At 55.1% G+C, this 23,806-nt stretch overlaps 4 protein-coding genes across 16 annotated transcripts in view; 3 read left to right on the top strand and 1 right to left on the bottom strand.

Moving 5' to 3' along the window:
* Positions 1–23,806, top strand: part of DAG1 (dystroglycan 1) — a 500,879-nt gene that overhangs the window by 179,286 nt on the left and 297,787 nt on the right. The window lies entirely within an intron of this gene.
* On the top strand, positions 758–9,500 carry UBA7 (ubiquitin like modifier activating enzyme 7). 5 transcript variants are annotated; one of them, XM_003894410.4, is made up of 24 exons: positions 758–974; positions 1,061–1,229; positions 1,328–1,462; positions 1,543–1,649; positions 1,972–2,062; positions 2,167–2,302; positions 2,503–2,600; positions 2,693–2,839; positions 3,253–3,435; positions 3,616–3,723; positions 3,873–3,953; positions 4,033–4,188; positions 4,277–4,442; positions 4,522–4,727; positions 4,826–4,890; positions 4,980–5,163; positions 5,240–5,314; positions 5,565–5,748; positions 6,247–6,329; positions 6,602–6,694; positions 6,787–6,978; positions 8,541–8,633; positions 8,710–8,810; positions 9,272–9,500. In XM_003894410.4, the coding sequence occupies exons 1-24, from the start codon at positions 919–921 to the stop codon at positions 9,399–9,401; spliced, it is 3,039 nt and encodes a 1,012-aa protein (XP_003894459.1). In that variant the 5' UTR covers positions 758–918; the 3' UTR covers positions 9,402–9,500. The 5 variants fall into 5 exon arrangements, with proteins under 5 accessions (XP_003894459.1, XP_021790076.1, XP_021790078.1 ...); XM_021934385.2 differs by having other exon boundaries at positions 766–986; XM_021934384.1 differs by lacking the exon at positions 5,240–5,314.
* On the bottom strand, positions 9,676–12,198 carry INKA1 (inka box actin regulator 1). Of its 2 annotated transcripts, none has more exons than XM_021934389.2 (2): positions 11,246–12,198; positions 9,676–10,865 (listed from the first exon to the last, which is right to left on the bottom strand). In XM_021934389.2, the coding sequence occupies exon 2, from the start codon at positions 10,484–10,486 to the stop codon at positions 9,719–9,721; it is 768 nt and encodes a 255-aa protein (XP_021790081.1). In that variant the 5' UTR covers positions 10,487–10,865; positions 11,246–12,198; the 3' UTR covers positions 9,676–9,718. The 2 variants fall into 2 exon arrangements, with proteins under 2 accessions (XP_021790081.1, XP_003894460.1); XM_003894411.5 differs by having other exon boundaries at positions 9,676–10,516.
* Positions 12,699–23,252, top strand: CDHR4 (cadherin related family member 4). The gene is given in 18 exon segments (XM_031662926.1): positions 12,699–12,895; positions 14,527–14,581; positions 14,926–15,107; positions 15,198–15,360; positions 15,426–15,517; positions 17,005–17,212; positions 18,096–18,441; positions 18,537–18,690; positions 18,944–19,041; positions 19,327–19,523; positions 19,604–19,743; positions 20,012–20,160; positions 20,247–20,469; positions 20,713–20,855; positions 21,362–21,418; positions 21,520–21,607; positions 21,842–21,873; positions 22,426–23,252. Coding segments are annotated over 18 exon segments (2,532 nt in total). The 5' UTR covers positions 12,699–12,745; the 3' UTR covers positions 22,481–23,252.

Below are 23,806 nucleotides of genomic sequence, written 5' to 3'. Positions count from 1 at the left end.
TTTTATGTTACATGAATTTCACCTAAATTAACAACAACAACGAAAAAGAACTTAAGACAGCACTTGGTTTGGCTATTATGAAGTTTCGTGAGAAACAGTGGTCCATCTCCCAGAGAACTGGCCCCAGGTTCCTAAGAAGGCAAAAGGGGCCGGGCGCGGTGGCTCAAGCCTGTAATCCCAGCACTTGGGGAGGCCGAGACGGGCGGATCACTAGGTCAGGAGATCGAGACCATCCTGGCTAACACGGTGAAACGCTGTCTCTACTAAAAAATACAGAAAACTAGCCGGGCGAGGTGGCGGGCGCCTATGGCCGCAGCTACTGGGGAGACTGAGGCAGGAGAATGGCATGAACCCGGGAATTGGAGCTTGCAGTGAGCTGAGATCCTGCCACTGCACTCCAGCCTGGGCAACAGAGTGAGGCTCCGTCTCAAAAAAAAAAAAAAAAAAAAAGAAGGCAAAAGGACACACCTGTGAAGGGTACACAAGCCCTCTCTGCACTATTTTTTGTGCAACTTCTTGCAAGTCTATAATTATTTCAAAATAAAAGTCTAAAAGGAAAATAAGAACATGTATGAATGTGGCTGCCCCATGCCTCCCACCCTCAGGTCTGACACTCAGAGACTGATCACCTCTTGGAGTCCTGGAACTCATCCCAGGTTTTAGACCCTGATTGGCCTGTCTGGGGCCGGAGTCTGGAGGCAGGATCAGGAGCCTGCTCAGAGCGTAGTTTCACTTTCACTTTTCTTTTCTCCAGAGGAGCCAGGAAGAGAGCTGTGACCAGCAGCGTCCCTTGTTCCCTTGGCCTTGGTTCTTGTTTGCACTAGCTACAGCAGGGCACTGGCCCCTACTGTCACCGCCTCCTAAACAAAGACCCTATCTCTGAGCGCTGCAGCCTACTGTTCGGCCCCAGGTTTGAGGATGGATGCCCTAGATGCTTCGAAGCTGCTGGATGAGGAGCTGTATTCAAGACAGCTGTGAGGCCCGAGGTGAGGGGTGGAGAATGGGGGATGGTCTTCAGACCTTGATCTGCAACTGCTTGCCTCCTGCTTCCCATCCACAGGTATGTGCTGGGCTCACCTGCCATGCAGAGGATTCAGGGAGCCAGGGTCCTGGTGTCAGGCCTGCAGGGCCTGGGGGCTGAGGTGGCCAAGAACTTGGTCCTGATGGGTGTGGGCAGCCTTACTCTGCATGATCCTCACCCCACCTGCTGGTCCGACCTGGCTGCCCAGGTAAGTGTCCTGGGGGGCTATGGGCTGCCAGACCAAGGTGGGGGCATGGCCCAAGAGGACTCCTGTCTTTGCTCAGGCTGCACTGGCTCTCTCCCTAGTTTCTCCTCTCAGAGCAGGACTTGGAAAGGAGCAGAGCTGAGGCCTCTCAAGAGCTCTTGGCTCAGCTCAACAGAGCTGTCCAGGTCGTTGTGCACACGGGTGACATCACTGAGGACCTGCTGTTGGACTTCCAGGTCAGCTCAGGCCTGCAGCCCTCAAGAGCAGGAAGGGCTGGGCAGTGGTTTTAGCCCTGCTGATCACAGTGTCCACCCAGGTGGTGGTGCTGACTGCTGCAAAGCTGGAGGAGCAGCTGAAGGTGGGTACCTTGTGCCATAAGCATGGAGTTTGCTTTCTGGCGGCTGACACCCGAGGCCTTGTGGGGTGAGTAAGACTGCCTGCCCGGCCTACCGTATTATAGCCAGCAACTGGCCTCATGCTGTCCTCATCTCCAGGCTTGCTCCAGTGCCCCTCCAACCAGCCTCAGGTCTATACCAGCATGCCTTTCTGATTCTGGTCCCCAGTCCTGCCCTCTGGTTCCTCCAACCTAACCTCCAGACCTGCTCCAGTAACCCTCTCAAATTCTAGTTCCCAAGCCTCTCCTTGCATTCCTCTCCCAATTCTGGCCCTCTGGCCCTGCCCTAGTATCCCTATCCTTAAGTACAACCTGTAAGCTGCCTCAGTGACCCCTACCACCCCATCTCAGGCAGTTGTTCTGTGACTTTGGTGAGGACTTCACTGTGCAGGACCCCACAGAGGCAGAACCCCTGACAGCTGCCATCCAGCACATCTCCCAGGTGGGTGCTGAGCTGTAGACATTCACTTGCTGACCAAGGAGAGGCTGCCAGGGCCTGTGGAAGGCAGGTCCAGGCACCCCTGAGCCAAGCCTCCTCCTACTCAGGGCTCCCCTGGAATTCTCACTCTGAGGAAAGGGGCCAATACCCACTACTTCCGTGACGGAGACTTGGTGACTTTCTCAGGAATTGAGGGAATGGTTGAGCTCAACGACTGTGATCCCCGGTCTATCCATGTGCGGGGTAAGCCAATCCCATTCCAACTCCAGGCGCAGCACCCAAGCCTCCACTGGGAGTGAGCACAGCCTGGCCCTTGGAATGGGTTTTTCTCCCTCCATCTTCTATAGGGTGCAGCAAGGTCTGGGACACAGATGCAAGATAGGATGGGGTGTGGGAACTACTCAGGCTCAAGGATCATACTGACTAGACTGGACCTCCCTCAGAGGATGGGTCCCTGGAGATTGGAGACACAACAACTTTCTCTCGGTACTTGCGTGGTGGGGCTATCACTGAAGTCAAGAGACCCAAGACTGTGAGACATGTGAGTGCAAGTGCATCTGAGGTAGGGGAGCTTGGTTGCCTTGAGGGGCCCGTAGCATTCTGGACTAGACCCTAAGCCAGGTGCCCTTGCAGAAGTCCCTGGACACAGCCCTGCTCCAGCCCCATGTGGTGGCCCAGAGCTCCCAGGAAGTTCACCGTGCCCACTGCCTGCATCAGGCCTTCTGTGCACTGCACAAGTTCCAGCATCTCCATGGCCGGCCACCCCAGCCCTGGGATCCTGTGAGTGGCCCTGTTGCTCCCACCCCCAGCCTCTGTCATTTATTGGGGTCCCATCTGCCAGAGGCAACAATGACCGTTCACAAATCCAAGTTTGATCTTCCAACACTGCAGCCTTTAGAGTAGAGGCTGGTTCCATGGAAGTGCCAGGCACACATCCTGGGGACCCCTGCTACACCCTGATGCCTCAGATCTGTGTTGGAAGCTGCACTTAGATTAGTGAAGCCTCTTGGGCTGCTGTCTGGTACTGGACATCCTCTGGTGGTGCTGCACAGGCTGGCAGCAGGGCCAGGCCTTCCCACCCAGGCTTCTGCTTCCTCTTCTGTGGAACAGGGTGGATGGAGGGTGGCTGGAAGGATTTGAGTCAGGAGTGGAGCTCAGGCTGGGGCTACTGTGCCACAGAGTCCTACCAACAGGTTGATGCAGAGACCGTGGTGGGCCTGGCCCAGGACCTGGAACCACTGAAGTGGACAGAGGAAGAGCCACTGGAACAGCCACTGGATGAGGCCCTAGTGCGGACAGTCGCCCTAAGCAGTGGAGGTGTCTTGAGCCCTATGGTGGCCATGCTGGGTGCAGTAGCTGCCCAGGAAGTGCTGAAGGTAGGCACAGGCATAGGTGTGGGGGGTACTGGGAAGATGTGGAGATCGGTGTGTGTGTCAGAGGGCACCCAGCACCAGATAGCAGCCCTGGAGGCTTCACCAACCTGGGTGTAGCCTCCAGCCAGGATCTGAAGGGGTCAGGAGGTGGCAGCAGTGCCCAGCCTGAAGTGCTGCCCCTAGGCAATCTCCAGGAAGTTCATGCCTCTGGACCAGTGGCTTTACTTTGATGCCCTCGATTGTCTTCCGGAAGATGGGGAGCTCCTTCCCAGTCCTGAGGACTGTGCCCCGGTGAGAGCCTGGGATAGGGGTACAAGCCTTGTCCAAAATCAGGACTACGGGAGAAACATAAGGAATGGCCTCCCGGTCCTGATTCAGAAAACTCATTGTAAGGAGATGTAGGCCAGTAGCCATCACTGACCCCTATCTCTGTCCCCTAGAGAGGCAGCCGCTATGATGGGCAAATTGCAGTGTTTGGGGCTGGTTTTCAGGAGAAACTGAGCCGCCAGCACTACCTCTTGGTGAGCTGTGGGGTGAGACTGGGAGTGCCTTTAGAAGAGCCAGCCCAGCCTCTCTGGCTAAGGCTGTTCCTGCCAACAGGTGGGTGCTGGTGCCATTGGTTGTGAGCTGCTCAAAGTCTTTGCCCTAGTGGGACTGGGGGCCAGGAACAGCGGGGGCTTGACTGTTGTCGACATGGACCACATAGAGCGCTCCAATCTCAGCCGTCAGTTCCTTTTCAGGTCCCAGGACATTGGTGTGAGTACTGATCCCTCCCCACACTCCTGCATCCCAGACCGTCCTCCCATACAGCTTCCTACCCAACATCTTCCTGCTGTCTTCCCAGAGACCCAAGGCAGAGGTGGCTGCAGCAGCTGCCCGGCGCCTGAACCCAGACTTACAGGTGATCCCGCTTACCTACCCACTGGATCCCACCACAGAGCACATCTATGGGGATAACTTTTTCTCCCATGTGGATGGCGTGGCTGCTGCCCTGGACAGTTTCCAGGCCCGTGAGTGCTTGACTTTGGAGATCAGTCCCTTGCCCACAGCTGTGCCAGCCCCACTTCTGACCCGCTGTTCCCTTGCCAGGGCGCTATGTAGCTGCTCGTTGCACCCACTATCTGAAGCCACTGCTGGAGGCAGGCACATTGGGCACCCGGGGCAGTGCTAAAGTATTCATGCCACATGTGACTGAGGCCTACAGAGCCCCTGCCTCAGCTGCAGCTTCTGAGGATGCCCCCTACCCTGTCTGTACCGTGCGGCACTTCCCTAGCACAGCCGAGCACACCTTGCAGGTAGGAAGCACCCTGGAGACTCCCACCCTACCCAGCTCAGCCCTCAGCTGCAGACCTATTCTCCACCTGACACCTCACTCTTCCTCCCTCCTCCACAGTGGGCCCGGGATGAGTTTGAGGGACTCTTCCGACTGTCTGCAGAGACCATCAACCACCACCAACAGTAAGGCCACCAACAGAGGCAGATAGGAGTCCAGGGCTCCAAGTACGAGTCTGCAGGACTCAGTCTCACACTTCTTCCTCTCTCTGCAGGGCACACACTTCCCTGGCAGACATGGATGGGCCACAGACACTCACTTTACTGAAGCCGGTGCTTGGGGTCCTGAGAGTGCGTCCACAGAACTGGCAAGACTGTGTGGCGTGGGCTCTTGGCCACTGGAAACTCCGCTTCCATTATGGCATCAAACAGCTGCTGAGGCACTTCCCACCTAATAAAGTGTGTGGCTAGGGGTTGGGATGCTGGGGGCTCAGAGGGACCAGACTGAGCCCAGCACTTCTACTTACCTACCTAGGTGCTTGAGGATGGAACTCCCTTCTGGTCGGGTCCCAAACAGTGTCCCCAGCCCTTGGAGTTTGACACCAACCAAGTGAGTGGGATTCCCTAGGGAGCTCCAAGATAGAGATGTGGCCCCTCAGAGCAGAGGTTGGCATTTCTGCATTCTGCAGAGATGCGCAGATGCCCAGAGACAGCCATGCTTGTGCACATATGGGTGTCTACATGTGAGGCAAAGGCAGGCACTCAAACAGATCCACAAATGGAGAGTGACCCCTACCCCGTGCACCCATACATGCTCACTCACACCCATGCCTCTGCTCCTGTTCTTGGTCTGGCTACAGGACATGCACCTCCTCTACGTACTGGCAGCTGCCAACCTGTATGCCCAGATGCATGGGCTGCCTGGCTCACAGGACTCAACTGCACTCAGGGAGCTGCTGAAGCTGCTGCCACAGCCTGACCCCCAACAGATGGCCCCCATCTTTGCTAGTAATCTAGAGCTGGCTTCAGCTTCTGCTGAGTTTGGTGAGGCTCCTGGCCCTGGCCCCCCATGCTGTCTTTCAAAGGCCTGAACCTGAACTGTCCTCAGCCTGTGCTGCAGAAGGAAGATAGGCCCTAGGGGATCTACAGCCAATTCGCTACCTCTCAGGCCTCCTAACCTCACTCCTCCATAGCTTCAGGCTTATTCTCTGGTCCCTCAGTAGGTCTTCTCCCTGCTGCCTACACCACATCCCAGTTCTTGTGGCAGATTCTTGGCAAAATAAATAAGTAAATAAATCCATTGGCTCCTGGGGAGTGCCTAGCTATGGCCTGCAAGTGAGGACAGAGTCACAGAGGTCATGCACACAAATGGGTGAAGACTGGGGCTTCTAGAGGGGAGATTGTAGCATTAATTAAGGGGGCTTCTTGATTTGATCAGGGAATAGTGACAGGCTTGGCAAAGACCAAGAATAGGCACAGGGCTCCAGGAAGAGTGCAGGAGACAGGGGCTAAGGACTGCCTCAACATCCCCTCCCCTGACAGGCCCTGAGCAGCTGAAGGAACTGAACAAAGCCCTGGAATTCTGGACTGTGGGCCCTCCCCTGAAACCTCTGATGTTTGAGAAGGTGGGAGCCCAAGTGGCAGTGAGGAGTGGGGCTGGGGAGTTTGTGGAGAAAAGTCAGGAGCTAATAAGGTAGTTTTGGAGCCCCTTGGCCTGAATTCTCCCAGCAAGGCCCTGGAAGCAGCTCACATTCCCTGAACCTCAGTCTGTCTGATCAAGAGGAGATGGGGGGCACCCCCCCACAGAACTGTGTGGAGACCTGTGCAGTGGCACACAGTGGGCCATGGTGAGGGGCACGGCTGCAGTGTTAACACTACTTTGACTTGGACCTTACAGGATGATGACAGCAACTTCCATGTGGACTTTGTGGCAGCGGCAGCTAGCCTGCGATGTCAGAACTATGGGATTCCACCCGTCAGCCGTGCCCAGGTAACCCTACCCCTTGAGGCTCGGGCCTGGAGGTGGGGGCCAAACCCTGGCCCTACGCCTTGGGCCCACACAAAATCTCTTGTCCTTGGCAGAGTAAGCGAATTGTGGGCCAGATTATCCCAGCCATTGCCACCACTACAGCAGCCGTGGCAGGCCTGTTGGGCCTAGAGCTGTATAAGGTGGTGGGTGGGCCACGGCCTCGTAGTGCCTTTCGCCACAGCTACCTACATCTGGCTGAAAACTACCTCATCCGCTATATGCCTTTTGCCCCAGCCATCCAGACGGTGAGCCCATGAGACCCCACCCTTAGCCCCACTAGGCCTAGGTTTCCCCTGCACCTGCCCACACAGGCCCCAATCTAGCTGCCAGCTCTCACTGAGACTCAGACTGTGCAGGAGTCCTGAAGACTCCCTCCAGCCTTCTTCCTGCTATGAAGCCAGGCTGGGACCCGTCAGACACAGGAAGCAGCCGTCAGCCATCCCCACCCCCAACCCTCCAAAGCCCAGGATCTGGGGGAGCTGCAGCTTTAACTCATTAGTGGAGCCAGACATCCCCTACAGTCCCCTCCTTCCTTGGAGTACCCCTGAGGGGTAGGTGGTGGGGAGGGGACCAGGGCCTCAGTCCCAGAAAGAGTCTAGCTTCCCCCTGCATGGTAGAGGGGCCCTGGCCTACCTCCTGCAAGCTGAGTTAAAGGGTAATAGGCTTGCCACTAGAGGTGTGGCGTCTGCAGCCCTGTGTTTGTGTCACAGCTGTGAGTGCACCCGGGGTCTGGGTATCCCTGGAGTGTGGGTATGGAAGGAGCAAGTTTGCACATCTGTGTGTCAGATGGGAGTGCAGGGCTTCCATCTTCCTGTGTCCTCAATGTGGGTCTGCATGGAGATACATGTGGGCACACGTGTGTGTTCCTGGGCTTGTGGGGATTTGTGTTCTTGTGACTGCAGGGCTGTGAATGCCTCCAGCCATGTGCTCAGGCTCTGCAGCTGGCATTTCCTTGGGGCAAGGATGGGGGTAGAAGGAATGCCCTCACGAGGGGAGAGGGCAGAGGTCATGGGCCAGCACTGGGCTTCTGCTCAGCAGCCTGGGGTCCCTCTGGACATAGTACACAGAGCCCCTTTGTTAAGGCACCCTGCCTCTAACCAGCACACAGGCTGCCTTTGTCCACAGAGTGGAGCAGGGCAAGGAGAAGCCCCCATCTCACCTCTAGCCTAGTCTCAGCTTGACCCCAGTGTTTTCTTGGGGGCTGATAGGCACCCCCTGTCCTTGTCTCTAGATACCTGCTAGCTGCCCTTCTGTCCTTAGCTCTAGGTACCAGAACCCCAAGACTCTTGGAAGGAAAGAGGGGACAGGAGGAGGAAGCCTGTATGCATTGTATCCCTGCTGGGGTCTCTGGGACAGTGGGGCCCTGGTGGTCACTGTGGCCTTTGCCCGTGTCCCAATGAGTAGCCCAAGGCACTGGCAATACATATAAGATTGGGGGACAGGATGTGCCCCTCAGCTCCCAGCCTTGTCTCTGAGGAACAAGCAGCTTTATCAGAGGCTGCAGGGGCCCTGCTGTGGGTTTCCTCAGGAAGCACCACCCCCTCATCCCCCACCCTCACGACTGGCCCATGTGATGGATCGCCTGTTTCCCTGTGCGGGCCCCATAGCCCCATTTCCTGTGCTGGCCCCAGCCTGGGCGGGGAGGGGGCTGAGACTCTGGGCCCAGATCCCACCTCCCCACCACCCTCCACCCCTTGGCTCCTGCTTCCTGCTAGTCCAGCTCTTCCCCTAGGAAAGGCTGCTGGTAACTGGGATGGGGGTTGGGGGTAGGTAAGAAGTCTCTCACTCCTCCTCTACCTCATTCCAGTTCCATCACCTGAAGTGGACCTGTTGGGACCGTCTGAAGGTACCAGCTGGGCAGCCTGAGAGGACCCTGGAGTTGCTGCTGGCTCATCTTCAGGTGTGCCCTGTCCCTACCCCAACGCCCAGGCTCAGCCCAGCCCGGCCCAGCTGGTGTCTGACCTTTCTCCCTCTAGGAGCAGCACGGGTTGAGGGTGAGGATGCTGCTGCACGGCCCAGCCCTGCTCTATTCCGCCGGATGGTCGCCTGAAAAGCAGGCCCAGCGCCTGCCCCTCAGGTGAGCCCACCCGGGGCTTTAGACAGGCCCCACCAGTCCCTGGAGGCTGGGGCTAGGGGCCACACAGCCTTCTGTCTTCCCAGCCCCATTCTGGGCTCCTCACATCTTCCCAAGCATTCTTTTGCCAAATGGAGCCAGCAAAAAAGGCTGGAGGTGGGGTGAGGGCCGAGAGCCTGAGGAGGAGTCTTCAGGAGCTGCCTACTTGGCCAGCCCCATGGGCTCCCCACACGCTGCACAGCCCCCCTTTCACAGCCCACTCCCAAGGGACCCATAGCTTCCTGCCTCCTGCTTGCCTCACCAGCTGCTCCTAAAATAGTTTCAGATGTTTCCTGTCTTGAGTACCTCTTGCTCCTGGCTTGGGCTCCTGATGGCCTGCCAGCACCCTCTCTAGTCCATGCCAGGCTGCCCACCGCCTGCCACTGCTCACCTCTCCAATCTCCCCTAAACCCCACCCCCACTAGGGTGACAGAACTGGTTCAGCAGGTGACAGGCCAGGTACTTGCTCCTGGGCTGCGGGTGTTGGTGCTGGAGCTGAGCTGTGAGGGTGAAGAGGAAGACACTGCCTTTCCACCTCTGCACTATGAGCTGTGACAAGGCAGCCACCCCGTCACCTAGCTCAATGGAGCGCTGGATCCCAAGCACTGCATTGTAAGCCCACAGTAGGCACTCAATAAATGCTTGTTGAAGGAAGGCATAGTGGAGAGGATGGATGATAGAACACAGTGCACTAATGCACACAGGTGTGACATGGGCATGACAGGGACCTTCACACAGAGACAAAAAGCTCTTCAGATTTGTCTGCCTGGGCAGTGCCTCACAGGGCTGGGGCTGCCTCTTAGTGCCTCAGGGGTATGAAGCCAGGACAGTCTAGAAAAAAGGCTTTTATTGTCCCAGGCTGGAGGGCAGGGTCAGAGGTAGCTGACATCATTGCAGATGATGGGCTGGCGACTACGGCAGCTCATGAGGGCTGCGAAGCGTGAGACATCCGCAGGCATTTCAGGTTCTGGGCGAGGTGGGCATGACAGCCGCTTTCCTGCCATAGCTGTCCGCCGAGCCCTGGCCAGCCGGCGCCGAAGCTGCTCGGAGAGGCCAAGCAGGAACTGAGGGGGCCGAGCATGGGCACGGTGCCCACCTCCGTCACCTCCTTCACTCCCTGTCTCAGGCAGCTCCATCCAGTTGTGCACCAAGTCAGCAAAGCAATTGTCCCCCAGTACCAGGGGCTGGCGACTGCGACCCCTATTCAGTAGGGCTGCTGTCCAGTCCTCTGCTTCCAGTCCCTGCCAGTGCTCCAGGCAGGCGTCTGGGGTGGACTTGGGCCGTGGACGGTGGACAGGTGGTACACTGGCTACAGGGGCCCTGCCGGGCATGGGGAGGCCACTGACTGAGAGGCGCTGCCTACGAAGGGGCTGTGCTGAGGGTGCTGGGCGCTGGGGAACAGGTAGTTCTTCCTCTCGCCATGTGCTGCCTGACACCTCCGAGAAGCCAGAGTCCCAGTCCAGGGCATGCTCCCTGGGGCCTCCCAAGGCTGCACCCCTGTCTTCTGTCACCACTGCCTCTTCTTCCTCCTCCTCCACACAGCAGACTGAGTCTTCTTCCAAGGCACCTGAGGCCCTAAGCTGGTGGCGGGGCTGCACATCTGGGCCAGTTTGGGGGGTTGGCTGCAGGGGACCAGGCATCGGGGGTGAGCCTGTGTCCCGACCACACAACTGAGGGGAAGAGAGGGCAGAAGTCAGAGAGGTATCACTTGTCACCAGGTCAGCCCAGAGTACAGAGGGTCCAGGAGGGTTAGATAGGCCTGCTGGCCTGGGCAGCAGGGTGCTAGTGAGCACAGGGCAGGCATGGGGTGCTGGCACTCGAAGCTGGTGTGGTTCTCATTCACCGACCTGGTGGCAGTCCGGCAGGCTGCAGCACGCAGGGCTGGGCAAGTCGACACCCGCCACCAGGGCGGGCGGGCAGGCAGTGTTGTGGGCCTGAGCAGGGAAGTAGGTCCTGCCCAGGACTGGAGGGGGATTCAGCTCCCAAAGCCCAAAGCATTTTTCACAGAAAGAGCGCTTGCTAGGTGAGGGGTAGAGAAGGGAGGCATAGGCCAGCCTGAAGTAGGGGGCGTTCACAGCAGTGCTAGCACCTCGTTAGTCCCTTGCCGCCCCATGCCCCACCCCCAAAGAAGTCCCCCTTCCACTCTCTCCTCCCGCGCCGTTCCAGCAGCACGGCCAGCTGGATGCTGTTATCTGATGCTCAGCGCAATTCCCAACCCTCCGAAACCCGACGCGGACCATCTGAGCCATATGAGCCGCGCCGCCCCCACCCCGCGCCGCCCCCATCCCGCCTCGGACGGGCACGCTGCAGCCACCCCGCACCCGTCTGCTGTTCCGGCCGGGCAGCAGCCTGGCACCCCGCACGCGTCCTCCCTAACCGCACCCGCTCCCGAGCCTCACCAGTTCCCAGCGGAGCTGGCTGAGGAAGCTGTCAAGCCGAGCGCTGTGCATGTCCGTGCCGGGGCCCCAACTGAGCCTACTGGCTCCTCTGGGAACCCCGGCGGAGCCGCGCGGAGAGGGCTGGGCGGGCCGGCCAGCGGCGCCCTCAGCCTCCTCCTGGCTGCGCTGCTCCTCGCTCTCCGTAGCTCCCGCCGCCGCCGCCCCGACATCTGGCAGCCGCGCCCCGCCCCGGCCCCACGGCCAAAGGGGGAGGGGCTAAAACCCGGCGTCCCTCCCGACTCCGCCGCCGTTCTTGTGGGGAAGGGCGGGGTCGTAGCTGGAAGCCGGACGGGGTCGGGCCCGGGATACCCAAGCCCCCAGATGGTTGAGTGGACCCTGCATTTGCTGCGTGACGCAGGACAGGTCGCCTCCGTGCGGGGGCCTCATCCTCCCCATTTGTTCAATGGTGAAATAGCGGTCCCTCTCACGGGGCGTCATGCTGCGCCCGCACATAGGCAGAGCGCCCCGTATGGTCGGACCCAGAGAGGTTGTGGCCCACTCGGGGCCTGACCCACGGGACCCATTCCTGAGGCTGGCCTCGGCACTCCCTGAACGGGATGGAAGTGGGGTTCGGCCTGAGGACTCAGAGAGGGTGGGACTTTGTGGCAGCGCACTGGCGGGGCCTCAGCCGCGTTCCAACCGAGCTAGACGGGACTGCCCTCTAGTGGGGAGTGCTCGGTTAGTCGCGAGTCCAGCGGCGACACGCGACCATCGGCATTCCCTCTGCCGGTACCAGGTGCAGACTGAGGGTGGGTGCTGGGGTGAGCCTGTCTCCTGAGGTTGCTCTATCAAAGCAGGCTAGGCTCAAGAGTAGTGTAGCTGCAGACAGACTGGACATACCAGCAACAGGAAAATACCAGGGAATGAGGGCCATGGGCTAGCCTGGGGAAGGGCAATCTCAGAGGAGGTGACATCAGGATGCAATCAAGAGGAGGGGCATTCTAGGCAGAAGGAGCAGCCAGGGAAAAGACCCCGAGGGACAGGAGCTGGACAGGGCCAAACATAAAGAAGGCCCAGGTGTCTGTGATTGGTGGTGGTGGCAGAAGGGAAAAGGTCAGCAAAACCAGGCTCTAACGGCCTTAGAGCAGAATGTGGGTTTTGTTCTTGGTGTGATGAGGAGCAATGGGGGCCTCTGAGCAGGAATGACCTGGGCTAGCTCTTGTTTAGATAATCCCAGCTGCTTTCAGAAAAGGATTCTGCAATAAAGAGTGGAAGCCCCTGCCCTCATCCAGGCAACGAAGGGGAGGGCCTAGGCCTGGGCAGGGCAGGTGCACTGAAGGGGGGTCACTTTGGGGTATGCTTTGGAGCTAAAATCAAGTCTTGCTGATGCATGGATGTGGGCAGGAAAAGAGGCATCAAGCATGACTCCTACATTTCTGGCATTAACAGCTGGTTGGATGAAATTGCCATAAACTGATCTGGGAAAGACTGGAGAAGAGTGGATTTGGAGAGGAAAATCCAATGATCATTTATGGACATGTAATCCTTGAGATGCCTGATAGACATCCAAGAGGAGTTGCAGAGTCAGCTGCTAGGTGTATGACTCTGGACTTCAGGACAGAGATCAGCACTGGAGCCTTGGATCTGGGAGGAATAGTGAGTGAAAGGATGGTATGTAAGGCCATAGGCCTGGATGAGGTGGGGTGGGAGGAAATGAGTGTAGAGGGAGACAGCAATCAGGACTGTGCCCTGGGACATTCCACGAGGTGGAGGTAGGGGAGCTATGAAGCAGAACTATCAAAGAAGCTGAGCAGAAACAACCAGGAGAAATCTGAGAATGTGGGGACTCAGGAGCCAAGGGGAGCAAGCATTGAATGCTGCCGAGGCAGTGAGGGTGAAGAACAAACCACTGGATTCGGCAGTGCATAGGTCATTGGGAACCCTGACAAGCGCAGTTTTGTGTAGAGAGGGACAAACCTGATTAGAGTGTGTGGAGAAGAGAGTGAGGGCTGAAGAACTGGAGACGGCAAATAAAGACAACCGTTTTTTGTTTTTTGTTTTTTTTTTTTTGAGACAAGGCCTCACTCTGTCGCCCAGGCTGAACTGCAGTGGCATAATCTTGGCTCACTGCAGCCTCGATCTCTTTGCTCAAGTGACCCTCCTATCTCAGCCTCTCAAGTAACTGGGACTACAGGCATGTGCCACCACACCCAGCTAATTTTTTTTTTTTTTTAAGAGACAAGGTTTCACCATGTTATACAGGCTGGTCTCGAACTCCTGATCTCAGACAATCCTCCTGCCTTGGCCTCCCCTACAGGCATAAGCTACTGTGCCTGGCCAGAAAGCTTTAAAAAATGACATACAAATACAATAAATGGACAGATCTCAGAGTTATAGCTCAATAAATGTTAAAATCTGTAGATACTTGTGCAGCTACCACCCAGATAAAGATATAGAATATCCTCAGCAACTCCTGGATGCCATCTGGTGCCCTATCCAATTGATATTCCCAATGGTAACCAGTATTTGTATTTCTATCATAAAGGATTCCTTTTGCTTATTGGATGTAGACAGCTTTTTTTTTTTTTTTTTTTTTTTTTTTTGAGACAGGGTCTTGCTCTGTCACTCAGGTTGGAGTACAGTGGCATAATCATGGCTCACTGCAGCCTTGATCTCTTGGGTTCAAGCGGTCCTTTTACCTCAGCCTCCTAAGTAGCTGGGACTACAGGCCTGGATCACCACACCCAACTAATTTTTTGTAAAGATGGGGTCTCACTTTGTTGCCCAGGCTGATATCGAACTCCCGAGCTCAAGTGATCCTCCCACCTCAGCCTCCCAAAGTGCTGGGATTACAGATGTGAGCCACCACACCCAGCAAGTTTTCAGAGATTTTGTTGATGGTTGGGCTCATTTTTTATAGGCAGATAATGTTCTAATAGAGGGGGTCCAGCTGGAGTTGAGACTCTGTGGGGTAGCAGGTCCTGGGCCCAATTTTCCTGGGTGCTGTGATTGCTCTATCTCCAAGGATTGCATTACCAGTTTCCTCATCTGAACCTTAATCCTCCTCTCCTTCCATGCCCTTAGAGTTGTAATGAATGAGGGCAATGGAAAATGGGATATTCTGAGCCTCTGGAAGCCTGACAGAGGTCTAGAACTCAGTCACCAGGAATGGGCGGGGACAGAATCTGGGAGGCCCAGGAGTCCCACCTGCCCAGCTATGTTTGAGCAACTGACCTGGCAACAGAGTGAGTCAGACAAACAGCCTAGCTTTCTGAAGCCTCTTCTGCTGTCTGTGTCTTCAGGTCATCCTGGTGCTGCTCAGGCTCCTCGTGTTCCTCTTTGCTCTGGTGGTCTCTGGTGAGGAGGTGGTGGGTGGGGGAACCCTAGTTTTCCCTTGGAGTCCTGACCCTTCCCAGATAAGCTACCATGGAGGACAGGGATTGGGGGAGAGGTAGGAAAGTATAAGAATCTGAACCCCTGGCCCTCACCCCTTATCTTGGCTGCTTCCTCAACCAAGTTCTCACTCCCCATCTGTGAAATGTTGGATGCTGGATATAAGGAAAGGTCTTAGCTGCGTGGCCCCGTGGCATGGTCAGGCCCTGTAGCAAAAGGACAGGACTATGCTAGTATATGTGGTTCCATCAGCCTGGGGGGTTCCATCAGCCTGGGGGCCTCCAACCTGAATTCTCTGCTCTTCACAGACCTCTGCAGGTTTATAAATGTCTCTGAGAACCAGGGCCCTGGCACAATCCTTCAGTTTTTCTCCTTCAACTGCTCCTCCTACACGCCCACACCCACCCTGGAGTTGCTCAATGTCCAGCCACCCACCACCTTCTTCAACCCACCCAGCTTGGCCAGGTGGCAAGGGACCTATGTGGGCAAGGTAAGGTCATGTGTACAACTGGGGACTGTGGGGGCACAAAGGCAGACCTAAAATTTCCAAGCCCCACATGGCACTGCCCACCTACCCCAGTTAACCTTGAGCAGCTCTACTCGGTTGGATACCCTTATGGTGAACCACTACAAGCTGCAGCTGAAGTTCACATGTGGCAACCATGTGACGGAGGGATCACTCTCTGTGAATGTGCATTGGGACCTTAGCCATATCCAGTGTGCTGGTCAATTTGCCAGCCCAGGTGAGGCTGTCAGCAGGGGTGGGCAGGCATGGCCTGAACAGATCTTCCCTGACCACTCTGGCCAACTGCGGAAATGATTCAGGTGCCAGAGACAGTCACACCTGGGGCTCGGCTGTACGCTCTGCTCCTCCCAGACTTAGAACTCCACAGAGCCCAGGTGAGCCCAGGACATGGGATGGTGGGTGACAGGATGGGGGCAGGGGGGATGGAGAGAATAAATTAACCCCTGCCTGGCCAGGCACAGCCTGCAGAGGAACCTTGCAGCAGAGGCACAGATGAGCCTCTACATGATGCATGTTCTTGGAGAGAGCTGCTGAGGGCTGCTCACTCCCCAGTGACCATGGCTGTTCCCACAGGGACATCTCAGAGGCTGAGTTCTTTCAAGATCTGCTATGTGTTCTCAGTTCTCTATGACAATTCTGTATCATTTCTGTAATAAAAAATATATATATAGGTAATGGCCAGGCACAGTGGCTCACACCTATAATCCCAGCACTTTGGGAGGCTGAGGCAGGTGGGCTCAGGAGTTCGAGACCAGCCGGGCCATCATGGTGAGACTCTGTCTCTACTAAAAATACAAAGATTAGCCGGGTGTGGTGGCATGTGCCTGTAATCCCAGCTACTTGGGAAGCTGAGGCAGGAGAATCGCTTGAACCTGGGAGGTGGAGGTTGCAGTGAGCCAAGATTGTGCCACTGCTCCAGCCTGGCTGACAGAATAAGACTCTGTCTCAAAAAAAAAAAAAAAAAAAAAAAAAGTATTTAAAAACAATAACTCGCTTAAAAGCAAAAAGGATTGAGGATTGTGGCCAGGGCTTGGGCTGGAAGGAAGAGATTGTGACCAGGACCTGGGCTGGAGCCCAGGCTGGGATAAGGGTCAGTGGTGAAGCATGAGAAAATTGGGTGTGAGGCTGGGCGCAGTGGCTCACACCTGTAATCCCAGCATTTTGGGAGGCCGAGGCGGGTGGATCACTGGAGGTCAGGAGTTCGTGACCAGCCTGGCCAACATGGTGAAACCCTATCTCTACTAAAAATACCAAAATTAGCCAGGCATGGTGGTGGGCACCTGTAATCTCAGCTATTCAGGAGGCTGAGACTGAAGAATCACTTGAACCCAGGAGGTGGAGGCAGGCAGGCAGGCAGGCAGGAAGGAAGGAAAGAAAGAAATTAGCTGGGTGTGCTGGCACTGGTGTGTAATCCCAGCTATTCAGGAGGTTGAGGCAGGAGAATCGCTTGAACCCAGGAAGTGGAGGTTGCAGTGAGCTGAGATCGCACCACTGCACTCCAGCTTGGGTGACAGAGTGAGACTCTGTCTCAAAAAAAAAGAAGGAAGGAAAGAAAGAAAGAAGGAAAGAAGGAAGGAAGGAAGCAGAGAGAGAAGGAAAGAGAGAAGGAAAGAAAGAAAAGAAGGAAGGAAGGAAGGAAAGGACGGAAGGAGGGAGGGAGGGAAGGAAGGAAGGAAGGAAGGAAGGAAGGAAGGAAGGAAGGAAGGAAGGAAAGAAGGAAGGAAGAAAGGAAAAGAAAAGAAAATAAGTTGGGTGTAGGCAGGTGCCTGCTGGGTTGCTGGAGGGTTGCTGCTGGGTTGTTGATGGGGGTGCTCAGGGCACTTGGGGTTGAATGGGGTTGCCAGCATCTCTGTTCTGTCAGTTGAGCATTATCAGTGCCCAGGACCTGCCACATTTCCCTGTACCTTTCTCCATCAATGAGCAAGGTTGGCTGCAGGCACCATCCCAGGGCCTCCTAGGCCAGGCTCGAAAGGTGAGCATGACCTGGAATCTGGGGGTGTCCATGGATTGGGTAGAACTCCTACCTTTTAGAAATTTGTTTATTCTTGGCCTCCTTGGCCTCCTCAACTAACACTGACTTTCTCAGACCTGGACCTGCTGCTCCATGCTGGTTGTCCTCCCACCTTAGCTTGGTTCTGTGCTGGGCTCTGGAGTTCTAGAAAGAAGAGAAATCCCTCTCTCTGGGAATTCACAAGCCCTCTAATAGAAAGAAATGTGTTTAGGGCAATCACACAGTAAAAGAAAGTCTTGGGTAATGGCCGGGCATGGTAGCTCACCCATGTAATCCTAGCACTTTGGGAGGCTGAGGTGGGTGTTGTCACCTGAGTTCAGGGGTTCAAGACCAGCCTGGCCAACATGGAGAAACCTCGTCTCTACTAAAAATACAAAAATTAGCCGAGTGTGGTGGCACATGCCTGTAATCCCAGCTACTCAGGAGGCTGAGGCAGGAGAATTGCTTGAACCCAGGGGATGGAGGTTGCAGTGAGCCGAGATCATACTACTGTGCTCTAACCTGGGCAAAAAAAAAAAAAAAGTTCTGAGTAAAGTGGTCAGTGCAGTCTGGAGGTGGCTTTCAGCAACTCTAAGATGATAATTCACATTGTCAATGATTCAGATATCACTCTTGGGCTGTTTGCATCCTAATGGAATAATTTATGGCCCAAAGATATGGGGCTCAAAGGAATACTTGTCAGCAGAGTGACAGGTCATGGGGATCATGGGAAAGAGTGGAAGTTGAGGCTTCTTTTGCAGATCCTAAGTGAGATTGCCTATTTAAGGGGAGGACTGGGCATAGACAAAGAGGTGGACACACACACACTCCGGCTCCTTTTCTGTTCTGGGTGCACCACAGGTCTTCCAGCTGCAGATCTTCTCCATCGGTCATGATGAGAGGTGTTGAGGGAGGGGCGGGTACTGGGATGCCTCTGTGGCTGGTCCAGAGGTGACCCATAGTACCTTTTCACCTTCCTGTTTGGGGGCCTGGTCTTGGAGAAGGCAGCAAGAGGGCCAGGCTCAGCGGCCTCCTTTGCCTATGGATCTGGTGGGCTGGTGGGAGTGGGACTGAGCTGGGAGTGGGGCTGATCTCTGTGTTCCCTGACCCTCTCACCCCATGTAGCAGACAGTGTGGTCCAGACCACGATGCCCTGGAGTTAGCTCACACCCCAGGCACTTCGGTTTCCAGGCTGCAGGTGAAGGCCTTTGAGCAGCACCAGCTGTGGGCCAGTGCCAAGCTCAAGCTCACCATGAATGTGCGGCTGGTCAACCTCTGACCTCCACGCTGCCTCCCAGTGCTTCTGGTGTGAGTACACAGGAACCTTACCTGGGCTGCTGGGGCCACAGCCATGACTCAGGGTGCTGCCAGACTCCCGCCTTGCTGCCACGGCATACTCTCAGGTTCCAAATCCCCGAGACTGCACCTGTGGGCGCCGTGCTGAATATTCTCACTTGTGAAGATCTGGACTCTGTTGACGCCACCCTGGACTACAAGCTGTGGTTCCACAGCTCTTCCAACCCTGCCAGCCTCTGCCTTTATGACAGAGTCCTTGAGGTGCCCAGTCCCAGCTCCCAGACCCACTTGCAGGGTGCTTGCAGTGGGAAGGCGTGGGTGGGCCAAGGGTCTCTGAGAGCTGAGACCATGGGAGTGGGGGTGGGAGGGATGGCTGTTGAGCCAACCTGTGTTGCAGTCTGGAAAACAGGATCCGGGCAGGATATTTGTGGATGCCCTGGCCTGCAGCAGCCCCGTGTGGCTCAGGGCTCTCTCAGGCCCTGACTGGACCTCACTTTCTAGTCCCTTTGGCTAGGTGAATGCCACACTGGACTGTGACACTCCTGGAACCTGCTTCCAGCATGCAGCCTCCATCCTGGTGCTCGATTGTGGCCAGCCCCAGATGACCAGTGAGTAACCACACCCGGCCTGGACACCTAGGACAAGGCTGTTCTGTCCTCCTGCTTCCCATGCTCAGGACAGGGTCATCTCTCCTCCTTTAGAATCCAGTAGGGCAGGGTTGTCTCCATTTCAGACCCTGAGGATATATCTCTTAGACCCCCAGCAGGGGAAGGCTTCTGCCCTACCTTTAGACCCTCTCACTCTTTAGACCCCCCAGGGCAGGGCTCCTCAGACCCCCAGTTCAGGGATAGGCACCTCAGGCCAGCTCCTTGACTGCCAAATGACCTCCAGCTGAAGGCCGGTACTGGTGATGATGACACCCATCAACGAGTTCTCCCCAGCCTGTGCCCCTCGCACATGCCAGGTTCAGGAGGATGCAGTGCCCCACACTCTGCTGGGCTTTGTGGTGGGCATGGATATGGATTATCCTCATGACAACATTGAGTACTACACCTCTGGTGGTCCTACCACCTTTGCTGTGGACAATCTCAGTGGTACATCCACCCCAGGGCTTGGATGGAAACGGCGAGCCAGAGTTGGCTCTGCAGGCTGAGGCTGTGGTCTCCCCTTCTAGGGGAAGTTTACCTTCTGGGACCTTTGGACTATGAGCAGCAGAGGCTGTACAGGCTCACTGTCTTGCTGATTGACCATGGCCAAGAACAGAACCCCAACTATCACCGCTCAGGCTCCTGTACCATTACCATCAAGGTAACTGTGTCCTAAGGCTTTGGAAATAAATACTTGGAAAGATAGGAGTTCAGATCGCCCTGTGGTGTTCTGTTTTTCCACTCTGTGCCTCGGTTTCTTCCACAAGTTGGCTGGAGAGGAGTGGGGCCTAATTGTGGAAAGCTCTGGAGCCTGTTGTGTGATGCTTTGATCCCTTAATGCCTAGGCTCCGGCTGTGGTGAGAAGAAGTTGAGGGGCTGACTCGGAGGTTTAGGGGGTGGGTTCTACCCACTCCTAACCTGGTTCCTTTCTGCAGGATGTGAATGACCATGCCCCCAAATGTGAGCCCCCATTTCAGGAACTCACCATCTATGCTCCTCTGGGCCGTAGTGTGGAGGTGACCAAGGTGTCATGCCGGATCCCTCAGGAGCCACAGCACCTGACCTATTCCTATAGCATCGTGGGAGGAAGGGGACATGGGCACCACCAGGTTGTGAGTGAGGGGCAGGCCAAGGCCAGCAATGGTCTCTTCCTCCTGTCACTCTGATTTCAGGGAATAGCCAGAACTGATTCATCCTGCAAGAGGCCATCCTGGTACACAGTGACCTTGTGTTGGGGCCCTTCTGGCCACAGCAGCCCTGTACCTATGAGCTACTGATCTGTGTGGCTGATGCAGGCCGCTCCACCCCTGACCTCAGCACCACAGCCACCATTATTGTGCATCTAGTTCACCGGAGGGCCAGCATAGTGGCCACCAGCACCCACAGAACCACAGTGAGGAGGCTCCTTGGGCCCTCAGTGGGGTGGGAAGGGTGGACCTTGGAAAGTGAGGAGACCCAGTTTTTCGGGTGGAACTATGGGAAAGGCAGTTCAGAGGGAAGTGCTGAGTGCAGAGAGCCCAGAGGTGTTGAAGAGCAAATCACGGGTGTGGGGTGGCCTAGCCCAGGGAGGGGTTGGAAGGCTGGATGGTCAGGGCATTTTGGCAAGGCAGTGGTGAGGCTGTGGCCTCCTTTTCAGGTGCCCTCAATGATGACACCCATGCTCGTGACAGACACAGAGGCTTTCTGGCAACCACAGCCCTGGTTTGTGGTGGTGTTGACAGCAACTGGTGCTCTTCTCCTCTTGGCCCGAGACTGGCTTCTTGGCAGGCTCCTCCAGGGGTAGGGATCCTATCCTTGTGCTCCCTACCTGCCCCCAATCCACCTATCGACCCCAGTTGTGATGGGTGGTTTCACCCAAGATTAGACGACAATGCCCAAGTGGATGGGTGACAAACTGATATTGAGGAGGGCTGCTCTTCCTCCAGAGGTCTTTAAATTAGGGTCAGAGAGACACTGGGAGGAAGCAACTTCCATCACCAGCAGAATCCAGTCTTGAAATGGGGGGAGGGTTGATAAGCTCAGGGCTTGAAACTGAGTCTGTCATGCATTGGGCATTTACCCCTATTCCTGACTTCTGCCCTCCACTGGAAAGCTTTCCTGCTCCTGTAGACTCTGAAGTTCCTTGTGGACATAGGACTGAGCCCGGGGAATGGGGATGTAATGATGTGGGCACTGCATACAGACACTGGTTATTCCCAATAAAAGGGGACAGGTGAATGATACTAGTTCCTGGAGCCAGTAGGCCTACTGCCTTCACTGCTTGGTTACTCCTCCTGGCATTTTAGGTTGGCCCGGCTGCTGCAGGCACCCAGCAAACCAGCCCAGGTTTTGCTGCTAAACAGGTCAGTCTCCTTTGCATACTTCTATGCCTGGGAGCCCATCTCTTAAACTCAGGTTGGGGCCCAGAGCTTTGCCTTGTACTTTTGCTCCTACTTTGCCCCAGCATCCAGGGAACTGAGGGATACATCGAGGGTTTCATGGAGGCACTGAAGATGGAGATGTCCCAGGCACCCAGCAGCATCATGAGTCTGGTATGTCAGCTCACCATCTCAAGTAGTAGGCACCAAGGCTGCTCCAGAGTACTCCCCTGCCCCCACCAAGCTTGCCCCTTTTCCCGTGAATGGCTATCCCTGTGGAAGTGCCCACACTAGCACCATAAGGATGGAGGAGGCAGGTGGGCTTCTGGCCCCCTAGGAGCAGGTCTTCATCTGCTCTCCTGTGGGCAGGGTTCAATTCATTGCACCTTTTTTTTTTCCCCTCAGCAGCATTTTGATGGCAGAGCACAGGACTCCCATGAGTCCCCCTCTTCCTAAACTATTCTCTGCCTGGGCCCTCACCCAATCTGAGTATCTCCTCCTCTCTTTACCTCATCTCAATATCTCCTCCTACTCCCAGGAACCCACCATCTATCTGCTTTTTTCCTGAATGGGGTCTGCTCTCACCCCCACTCACCCTTCATCCGTCCTTTGTCAAATATCTAGGGGGTCAGGAGATGACTCATATCTGGTCTGGTCTCTGCCTACAACAGGAGGAGGGATGATGGTGAGGGGAGAGGCCCCCAGATAGTCCAGTGTCACCAGTGAATTATGGGAGAGTAATCTGGCATTGGCCTTAGGGAAGCTGGTGTCCAGTGTTGGAGAATCAAGGAGGCTTCCTGTGCATTTGAGACAGAGTTCAGAGAATTTGCTGAGAAGGGAGGGAGGGGACAGGTTAGATTCCAGCGAAGGTGGGGTGTCACACTGAGGGTCCTGAAGGAATGATCTCCTACCCTTAGGTAAGAGGAAAGGGAGGCAGTTCTCTTGGGGCCAGCAGCATCCCCCGCTCTCCTCTCTCTCCTACAGGTTTTAAGTACAGGAAGAGACTACCTGTTTAACACACGCACAGGAGCCTGGCGCTGGCTCTGAGGCCAAGTAGCTGCTTTACCATGTGTGGAATTTCTTTTTCACACCATCATGGGCTGTGTTTTCAAGCTGATTCATAATAAACAAAATTACAAATAGAAAAGTTCTAGCCTTGTAGCCAACACGTGGGAGAAGCTCTGAAATCTGTGCCTCCTTGTTCTCGCTTGGAGAACTCCCTATCTTGTGAGCAGACTCTGGGGAGCAGTAAGGTTTTCCTTTTCTTTCAGGTTTTTTGTTTGTTTGTTTGTTTGTTTTAAAGACAGGATCTCACTATGGTGCCCAGGTTGGAGTGCAGAGGCTATTCACAGGTGTTATAGCACACTATAGCCTCTAACTCCTGGCTTCAAGAGAGCCTCTCATCTCAGCCTCCTAAGTAGCTGGGACTATGGGCGCAGCACTGCACCTGGATTTATTTTTCTTTTAACAAGGTATTGTATGATGCTTGGACTGACAGTGTGACTGATGCTGTATAGAGATAATAGGCTATCATCCTTATCAGTGACTGAGGGGCCTCCAATCAGCATATCTACTCAGGGCCACCTACTTCCTTTTCCTATCCAAAAGAGAGAGAACAATGGTGTGTGTGTGTGTGTGTGTGTGTGTGTGTGTAGATAGGGTCTGGCTTTGTTGCCCAGGCTGGAGGGCAACTGTGTGATCTTGGCTCACTGTAGCCTTGACCTTCCAGGTTCGATCGATCCTCCTACTCACATTCCCAGTAGGTGGGACTACAGGCATGGACCACCATGCCTGGCTAATTTTTAATTTTTTTGTAGAGATGGGGGTCTCTCTATGTTGACTAGGCTGTTCTTGAATTCCTGGGTCCAAGTGATCCTCTTGCTTCAGCCTCCCAAAATGCTGGGATTACAGATGTCTGGGATTACTGTTGCTTTTTTTGTTGTTGAGATGTTCCTCTTTTTAATTTTTTTCTTAATTTTTAATTTTTGTGGGTACATAGGTGTATAAATTTGGAGGTACATGAGATGTTTTGATAAGGCATGTAATGCTTAATAATCACTTCATCGAAAATGGGGTATCCATCTCTGGAAGTATTTATCCTTTGTGTTACAAATAATCCAATTATACTATTTTAGTTATTTTAAAATGTACAATTAAGTTATTATTGACTATAGTCACTCTGTTGTGCTATCAAAACACTAGGTCTCATTCATTTTTCCTTTTTTTCTGGTGCCCATTAACCATCCCACCTCCCCACCCCTTCCAGACTCTGCTAACTATCCTTTTACTCACTATCTCCAGGAATTAAATTGTTTTGTTGGCCGGGCGCGGTGGCTCAAGCCTGTAATCCCAGCACTTTGGGAGGCCGAGACA

Source organism: Papio anubis, chromosome 2 (assembly GCF_008728515.1).
Source record: "Papio anubis isolate 15944 chromosome 2, Panubis1.0, whole genome shotgun sequence".
Classification (NCBI taxonomy): domain Eukaryota; kingdom Metazoa; phylum Chordata; class Mammalia; order Primates; family Cercopithecidae; genus Papio; species Papio anubis.
Note: the sequence above shows the minus strand (reverse complement) of the source record. Positions and strands in the feature narration are given on the sequence as shown.

Bases quoted from the DNA above. Each gene is read 5' to 3' on its own strand.
- UBA7 (XM_003894410.4), top strand. From the start codon at position 919: ATGGATGCCCTAGATGCTTCGAAGCTGCTGGATGAGGAGCTGTATTCA. The intron at 1,650-1,971 runs GTGAGTAAGACT...ACCCCATCTCAG, and splicing joins GACACCCGAGGCCTTGTGGG to GCAGTTGTTCTGTGACTTTG. The intron at 2,303-2,502 runs GTAAGCCAATCC...GACCTCCCTCAG, and splicing joins CCGGTCTATCCATGTGCGGG to AGGATGGGTCCCTGGAGATT.
- INKA1 (XM_003894411.5), bottom strand. From the start codon at position 11,296: ATGCACAGCGCTCGGCTTGACAGCTTCCTCAGCCAGCTCCGCTGGGAA. The intron at 10,517-11,245 runs GTGAGGCTCGGG...TCTTCCCCTCAG, and splicing joins GCCAGCTCCGCTGGGAACTG to TTGTGTGGTCGGGACACAGG.